Below are 9479 nucleotides of genomic sequence, written 5' to 3' on the forward strand. Positions count from 1 at the left end.
TGTTCCACCAAAGCTCAGCACAACCTTTCGAATTAAACGGAAAAAAAAATCTACTGGTGACTGACCTAAACATTTTTCACAGAATTAAATTTGAATTGTACCCTGAATAGTCTCTTCATATGATAATGCCAAAATAAAAAACATACATATGTAAATATGATGCCTTTTTTATCTTGCTTGAACATTTTTGCACATTTTTTAAGTAATGGTTTTAACTATAATGGTTTAACAAGCAGGAAAGTTACATATATTCATTGGTCACATATATAAACAAACGCATACATTTTTTTCCTCAACTTTTTTGGTTTGTAACCTGCTAAATAACAGTCTTGACCTTAATGAAGTTAACTATCATTTTTTTAATATTCAATAGTGCTGAGTTACAGTTGATGTCTGTAGTGTTTTATCTTATCATGGAACAAGTTAATGAAATGAAAAGCAACATATATTTAGCATTGTAATTTACTTTTCTAAAATTCTGCCATTACTAAAAGTGTTCTTAATACTGGTGAGCTCCAAGGCAATATATAAAACAACATAGACTGGTTATACGAAAAGGGTATTCAAATGGAAACTTGTGTTCATGGTCAGATAACTAACAGAAATAAGCTGCAGGATGCAATATTTAAATTAAGCATCAAATAAGTGGGCTATCCACATACAATATTCTAAGAATAGTTTGACAATTTACTCACTGAGATTTGAGAGGTACAGAAGATTTGGACAAAGTCATGAAAACTAATGAAGAGACAGGATGCTGTCATTAATGTCCACTTACAGAGTTTGGTTTATTCAAAAAGTGTATAAACATGCGTAATTTCCTCATCATAGTAGGGTTTGAAGCCACTCACTAAAACACAGGTCAAAGATTTTCTTTGCTTATATCCAACTTTTTGAGTGCATTGTATTGCCAGAAATGTACTTAATGCAAGCCGAAAATAATTTGACCATTACTTTCCTTCCCAACACTAAACATTATACCACAAATTTAGTGGATCCAGGTTCAGCTCCTTCAGTTAACAGCAGAGAAAGGTTTGTTTAGACTGCATCAAAACAATTAATGTCATGAATTTCAGTGGTGCAGCTCTATCCTCTATTGTACCATACACGTACTGGAAAGATGACATACGATACTCTGACATTTCAGTTTTTTGGAAGCAGCCTCAATATGTCTTAATAATAAATTGCATCCTTAACTACTTACTTACTCAAGGTATTCCTTGAGTTTATATTGTTTGTTTCTCCTGGGAAATCTCTGTCTTATATTTTGGGTTGGAGAAATTAATGGTAATAATTCTTTTAAAACTGCAATATAAAAACAGCTTTAGTGAAACACCTTAAGTTCTTTTGTTTGTAGCAAGGTTGGTTTTTCTTCCCCTTTACTTAGTGGCATGGGATGGCTAAAAACAGATACTAAGGGCATCATTCTAGCGAAAGGGTCTAGGCCATCTCATGTTACCTTTACTTTCCATAGTCGCTCTTTAATCTCACACTTCCAACTTCTGACCCCTTCTTAAAACAAAGAGCAACTAGGTCGCTTGCTTTTAAAAGATTTAAATCTGTCTCTAATGTCTTCACTGACATCAGTTTTGCCTGTCACGTTCTCATTTCTACACCCCAGTGGAAAACCACCTAACATACTCCTTTACATCCAGCATTATCCAAAGTAGCTTACGGTACGTAAACCTTCACACATTCAGTCTCTTTTTTCTTCATGTCATGAGGAGTAGAGTTTTGTGCTTATCACCAAATAAAATTGCAGTGCAAACTTTAAACATAAAAGTTACACAATTAAAAGTTAATATATGGCACCACAGCCTATTAATTCACATATAGTACAACAGACCAATAAAAACAGACATGAATATGAACATAGCTAAAAAGAGGGTGAGCTTGCATAGCAATGCAACAAAAGAAATTATATACAGAAGGAAATCCTTTTCATCCTGGAGGGTGATTTTTTTTTCTTTCTTTTTTATATACTCCTGACAAGGAATAGTTTAAGGTGGATGGTGTATTAAAGAGAAGAACACAAGTATCTGTGGGATATGTGTGGCTGTGTGTCTTTACATTGCATTTACAGTTCTTTTAATAGTACATAAATAAAGAAAATGTTCATTGCACTGTTTAGTGTCATCACTTCCATGAGTTCAGACCTGATGGTCCATCAGAGCAGCTTGCAATGTGTCTTCTCAACTACTCTATAGAGAGAAAGAAAAAGAGAGAGAGAGGTTGTAATAAGGAGAAAAAAACACAAAACAAAGCCTATAGCGAATATTACTGTAGCACAGGATGAATGTTCCATAGGTTGGGGGAAGACAGTTAATTTCTTCTAAGTTGAAAAGTGATGGATGCTAAAATTCAACACTTACCAACACCATATCTGAGATTTCAGGGTTTGTGGACCACCGTTAGCTCTCTTACAAGCTACTGGGCAGTAACTGTTGGGTGGTATTGAGGGTTTGACTGCAGTAAATAGGAGGCAGAAATGCCAACAGCTACATTGCTTTTACTAGTAAATATATCAGTATGCCAGAGCTAGCTGGGATGTTGATGTGCTACTTCAAACGACAAAGTCAAACCTTTTGTCATCTAGTACTACCATCATGTACACAGCATTAATGTGGTTTTATACAAGGTTTAACAGATATTGAGTGATAACAGAAAAATGTTTGGAAAATAATTCTCCTGGTCTGGGAATTTGAGGAAAGAGTTGGGATATATAGCTGAAAAACTGGGCTACGCGGCTGAAAAAAGAAGACCTCCATCTAAGGTCAAAAAGAGCAGAACACTGCTCATCAAGCAACAGAAAGTTAAGGAGAAGGTATCACAAGCTTGCCACCATGCCTCAAAAATTCAGCACCCTTTTCATTCACTCCTCTGAGAAAAACTGCCAATGGCACTTCCAAGACAAGCCTCGCCAGACTTTGCCAAGAAAATTCTAAACTACTAGAATTTCGTTTCAGTTTTCCCAGAGTTTCACTAGCATTACACACTGAAAGATGCACTATGCAGATAATGTTGGTGTGGCTTACACAGATTTGGAACTGGTCCAAACCAAAGAACAGAACTTCATTTGTTTGTCGTCACAGGCAAAACACCTCAGAATGCAAAAAGACCTGGGTAAAATTTAATCTGATTATCACACTCCACTTCCTCCTGTCTTCACAACAGATTTATATTTTTTCTCTTTTTGTCTATTTGAGAGTTTGAACTGTAGCTAGAGATGAACTTACATAATTCACCAGTAAACTGTCCTTGACTGTTTGATCCCACATAGCCTACATCGAGAAGGTCACTGGCATTGCGTTGGTGACCTCCTCGCAAGACTTCACCTTTTCTAGGTCCGGTCGATCCTTTAGAAGAAGCTGTTCCTGAAGAGCTGTGGCCGCCAGGGGATGGGAAGTTGGGTTTACTATATGGTACGAGTGCCTCTTCTAGAAAAGCAAAACAAAACAAAACAAATACCAAATAAATTCCTATAAATAGGAATAATCAAGCTATTCTTATGTGGACATCATATTCATTCCTGCCCTCAGATATCTGTCTTTTGTCTTGCTTTGTAGCATGGCAACTTTACCTAAGAGAACAGGCAAATCAGTGTTGTACCCCACAGGCAGAGAAACCAGCACGACTTTAATCTTGCTTTCATGTAAACTCACAAGTTAGCTTGTATTAATTATAAAAAGTCTAGATTCATTATGAAGTAATAGATCATGAATCATAGATACTTTAATAAAAATAGATGCACATACAATTTCCAAAACAATGTAGCTATGATTAGATTTTTGCTTCAAGCCTACACGAATGTGCTTTTTCCTTTTCTTTAGCTTAAATTATGGTAACATTACCTCAATCAATTTAGAGAAAGAACTACAATATCAGCTAATTTAATTAGCTTCCACAAGCTCAGTAATTTCTAACGATGCAAAGTACACTAAAGATTTTTTTTAACTGATTGTGAATTACATTGGAAAATATTATATTATACTATACATATTATTAATAGTTGTATTATTTGGGGTGAGTAAATCTTCCTGCAGCTTGTTTCATGTTCCATTATGAGCAAAAGGCTTACTTTTGCTCACTTGGCCTCTTCCTTTGTGAAGACCTGTGATAATGAACTGCTTGCGAGAGCAGGATTAGTACCAATAAAGCACAGGACTATATGTCTTCATATAGCATGAAGTAAAACAAGACATCACATCTGATTAGAGTTTCCAGGAGACATTGTTGTAATAATGCTAACCTAAGAAGCAAAACAACAGCAGTGATTTAACACCAAAGTAGAAGCACTAGTTTATTTCTTTGCTGTGCATGATCCACCTCTGCTGTCTCAAGCTGAAGAAAGAGATCTTGGTAAATATAGTTTGATTCAAGAAAGAATATGAGTATATATGCTTAATCTCAAACACAGGAATTGCCCCTGCTGAAGTCAGTGGGACATCTCCTCCTTGAATCTTACATTTTTTAAAGTGAATCTGGGCTGAAAGGGTTTTTTTTTCTTTTTATTTTGGTTTATTGGTTTTTATTTTGCTTTTCCCATTGTCTTCACTCTTAAACAATCTGATGAAGAGAAACAGACTTTCTTTGACAGCGGGCAGGAACACAGAAGGAAAAGTAGGTGGGGATGGTTGGAAAGAAAGAGGAGATAAAAATGCTTTTATTCACAATTTTGAAGCCTTTGCAAAGGCTGCAGCAGAGGCACAATTAACTTGGGGAAATGCTAAATGAGAATAAATTTGTGGAAGAAACCCAGGATTTCGTTCTTTGTGCCTACTGCCACCAGTGAGTAGGACATGGGAATTCCCCATGCAACCTGCTATTGAACAGAACCCGTGTGTAAGGTAAATCCGTTGCTGACTTCTTCCTCTGCCAAAGTATCTCCCTCCCGCCCTGCCCAAGGGACCGGAACATTCACGCCGCAGGACGTGAGGGCATTATCAGTGTTTTGTGATACGACTGTGTGCTGCCCTTGCCAAAATATAAAGAATTGCTTAAAAGGCGTAGTAAAACGGCATTTAACAGCCATAGCCTCCTAAATTATGTTACCTGTTCTTTATATCAAGCCCTAACAATAGAATCAGATGCAAACCTGGTTTCCAAAGGCTGGCTAAAATATGGAACAGCTTGCATTAAGGCAGCAATAAAGCAAGCAACATAAATCAGTTGAGCAGAAAGCTGGATACATTTTTAAAGGATAGAAAGAAAAGTCACTAGCATTGCAAAAGAGTTTGGAGATGACATATATGGTCAATTGATTTGTTTTTCTAGTTTGTGGACTCAGGATAAGGCCTCCTTCGTGTTCAATGAAATATTGAGGAAAAAAAAACCACGAATAAATATAAAGTGCATTATCATTATAGAACATATGGTGTGTTAAATTATCTGTTGTGCCCTCAGAAATAAATGCAATCCATAAAATAAGTGATTGTGACATAAAATAAAGGCTAAGTTTTTCACAACATTCTAGCACATGAAAGGTAGTTGTCTCAAGTCCTTAGAATGGGCTCACATTTATTAAACACTCAAAACAGTGCCCCAGGCCCCAGGCCTGCAAAGAATATGGGGAGGCTTTGCTGATGCCTTTCTCTTTGAAATACTGAGCCTTTAATTTGAAGACATAATTCTAGCCCCTGTAAAATCAGGATATATATGTGAAACGATGTTTCTATACCCTGTAAGATAACCAAAAGGCTTTTAATATTATCAAAACTATTGTAACTTGATCTAGCACTACTTTCTTTAGAGCAGTAGCTGAGAATGTCATATTTGATGTGCTGTAACTGTGGTTCCACAATGAAGCCATTGACAGGAACCCAGTGATCTTGTTTATACTGAAAGCAACCAGTGGTTCCCAAAATAATGTATTTTTATTCTACTCAACTTAAAACCAAAGGTCTTGCTTTCAAAATTTCACTCACAGCTTGCTAATGTCTGAATGAAGCCCCCTAAGCAGCAAAATAGCTATTTTCTGGGAACTGACTCCCAGAATAACTACTAACTAATAACTACTCCTTTTGGAAACATATTGAAAAGTGGGACAGCATAGATTTCCAGACTTCTTTGTCATTAATAAAGGAAAAGGGAAGAAGCACAATTAATATTACTAAACCACCCAAATTTAGTAATATAAACAAGCATCACACACAAGAGTAGCCTTTTTTAAATCTACCCGAGAAAATAATACAAGCAAGAAAGTTGTAGTGCAATGAGCTGGGATGAGAACGCAGCCAGACGGATATGAAGCTCTGGCCCACCTCGTGCACAAACCTTATGACCCCCGCCCGGGGTAAAACCGTAGTATCCCCTAGAAGAATCCTTTGTCATGCACAAAGAGTACGCAATTGCTGTGGTCATCCTGAATTTGACAAGAACAAGATACATGTAATCACTCCAGCCCTAAATTCAATGCTTGTGTAGGGCACTGGAAGTGTCAAGATCAAGCTCTTTTTATATAAGGACGGATAAATGCAAGTCCTGCAGGATGGGAATTTTACTACTCTATACTCTCTGTATCACAGAATAACTGACAACTTCTATTTGTAGACTTATGAAGCAGAGGAAAAGGAGGGGAGTTCTTGCTAACCAGGTCAGAGAAGCATCCTTAATAATAACTTACAAAGAAATGAGACATATAAAGTATATTTGGGCTATTTTCTCTGTGTTTGTACATCTCGTACATTGAAATTGCCATTCACCAAGTAGCATGAATTTCACATACTATTTTTAAACTGCGACTTCACATCATCATTTCACAACATGAACAACCACTCACTTGTTTATGCAGATGAAAGATTAGGGGGTTTTAATGGCACCATTATCGTTACATTTTAAAATATGGATTGTATTTAAAACATTAAATTTTAAATATGGGTAGCAATATTTCCTAGGAGGACTTTTCAGTAAATCCTGCCCCCCATGACAGGTTTGCCTGTACACTAGTATTTTTTTTTAAGAATGTCATTGATATTAGTGTGCTAGATTAACAAGGAGCATTAACAGTACAATACAATTGAGAAAAAGATGGGTAATATGAGTACCTCTAGTGTTACTGTGGGAGCTACATACATACTTGAAGAAACAGTGTAGTCCTACAGAAAGCTCCATGTACAGGATAATTATTATTTTTTTAAAATCTTCTTAATTGTCCTCTTTATCACTCTAATCAGCATGGGGATAACATGTGATTAGCGGGTTAAAGAAAATACCCTGGTAAGGGGACCTGAAACAGCGGCTTTTACTTAAGGTCAGGCTGAGAGAAGGAACCTGCCAAAATTGTAGAACTACAGCTCCAGCTCAGCATCGCCTCCTGCACACATTTTTATAGGCTTGAAATCCATTTAGGAGATAAAGTCAGCCCTGGGCAATGAGCAGGTCCTATATAAAGGTAAAAACCTGCACTGTCATCTTGCTGGGCCTAAGAAATGAATGTTAATTTGTCACATCCTTGAATAAGGAGAAGGCAGTGTTTTAAATACAGCTGGAAGGAATGTCAGTAGCTCAGAAGAATCATCCCTCTTCCAGACATGCAAAAACAACTGCCGCCAATTTAGAAGCAGGCTGGAAGAACTAGAAAACACGGCCCTGTAACGTATAAATAAGTACATCTAACAGAAAATGCTCTAAAAATCTGTTTCTCCCTCCCTGCCTGCCTGAAACCGCTCCTGTTTCATCTGCTGACAACCTCATCAATTGCCAAAACGCCGTAAAGAATGCACCGAGTCAGGCGCTACTGGGGTTTCATCGTTGCAGGAGGGAAAACCCTGGGATGAGGAGCTCTCATCTGACTTCGCCTTTTCTCATTTCCCAGCCTGAGCCCTAGGGGTGCTGGCACCGAGGGGCGTGCGGTGGTCCCCGGCTCCGTCTGCGCTGCCTCGGCCGGTGCGGCACACACACGCACCTGATCCGAAGGCTTGTTTGTGTTGGGCTTTCCTGAAATCCTCTTGGCGGTCTGTAGAGCTTATCCACTCCTGGGTTTGCCGCTGCCACTCTAGTGACGTCCTAGCTTGCCGGTCCAGGGAGCTCTTTGTCTCATCTAGGTTCGGCGCATGCTGCCTCTCAAGAGAGCTTCCTTTCCTCTCTGCCGAGCCGCCGCGCTGGCCGGGGACTATCTGCTGCCTTAAACCCTGACCGGGGGGCGGGTCGGGTGGTGGTGGAAGATCTAAAAAACGTGAATAAGATTTAGGTGAACTAATATTTTAATTGAAACAGAAGGTCTATTCGATGCTGAAAAGAAAAGTCCCTTGCAAAAGGCACGAATCGCTTCATTCGCTGATTTTAAAAGGAGGAAATTTCAGGTTAATCGGAAATGTGGGTTTACCTTCTGCTAGTTTTTTACGGTGCTGCTAGCTCTTTCTAACTTCCATAAAAATCAATAGACTCTGAGCCCTGACTTACATTTCTAAGCATGGAGTTTCTTTTCTGTGGGGTATACTCCGCCTGGTTCTTCCAGGAACAGCAAGCAATTAAGAAAGGCTATGAAAAACTGATCTGTGCCAGTTGACAGAGTAATTTCCCCCTCATCATACTGGGCCTTGCTTCATCACCCCCATGTTGGGGCTTCACTTTCTGCTTGAGGCTTAAACTCAAAATCTAAATATACAACACTATCAAAATGCATAAAATTCCACAAAAGTTTGGGGAAAAGCTAATCACAAATACCACTGTAATTGAAAAAGCATTAACACATCTGTGAAAAATGGAACCACCAAACAGTGGGTGAGTATTTTATTCAAACACTATTTGAAAGTTCAGCCAAGAGCTAAGAGTCTTCACAGACAGGAGGATGGCCACTCTTAAATTCAGCAGTCTTGAAAATACAACCAATTGAAATATGATTTCAGCTGAACACTGAAAGATGCTTGTCTGGTCTCTAACAACTCCTTTTCAAGTTTGTCACTTGGACTACTAAGATGCTTGTAGAATTGAAGACCAAACTTCTAATCACATTTGTGGAGGCAAAAGTACATTTTGTTTATTAGTCCTTGAACCAAGGTAACAACAGAATCTGCATAATAATAATTTTAAATGTAAGATTTTCCTGTAAACTGTATGACAGACTTATAATAGTCCAGAAAAACCTCAGATTATTAAAAAAAAAAAAAAAATCAGAAAAGGGAAGTGCCTTTAGTATTGTAATGAAAACTCTCCCATATAGGATATCTGTTTTATAGGAAGAACTTGTTGATAATTCTGGTTTCGAGCAATGTATAGCCCAAATAAACTTGTGCAGCCCCACCAACTTCACTAAACCTACATTAGTTTACACTAGATATGGGTCTGTCCTGCTTTCTAGTCTTTTGTACCTTATAGAGCTGTCAAGGGATTGAACTTAGTTCAATGTAAGGCATGGAAAAGTAAACCTTTGCTTTGCCTGCAGGAAAGTCTGATGTTTATAACTCCAGTGAAGCTGAAATTAATTTTGTAAATTGGTGAGGAAGCCTTTGAGTGAATTTATTTCGAAAATTGTAATCTAG

General features: G+C 37.9%; 1 protein-coding gene across 1 annotated transcript; it reads right to left on the reverse strand.

Moving 5' to 3' along the window:
• Positions 1–1975: 1975 nt before the first annotated feature.
• LOC104627060 (roundabout homolog 2-like) lies at positions 1976–8164 on the reverse strand (the record flags this gene model as incomplete). Its single annotated transcript, XM_010295158.1, has 3 exons — positions 1976–2201; positions 3237–3437; positions 7904–8164. Coding segments are annotated over 3 exons (464 nt in total), but the record flags the coding sequence as incomplete, so codon positions are not given.
• Between the last annotated feature and the right edge of the window lie 1315 nt (positions 8165–9479).

The sequence above is a fragment of the Phaethon lepturus genome, unplaced genomic scaffold, assembly GCF_000687285.1.
Source record: "Phaethon lepturus isolate BGI_N335 unplaced genomic scaffold, ASM68728v1 scaffold5399, whole genome shotgun sequence".
Lineage (NCBI taxonomy): Eukaryota > Metazoa > Chordata > Aves > Phaethontiformes > Phaethontidae > Phaethon > Phaethon lepturus.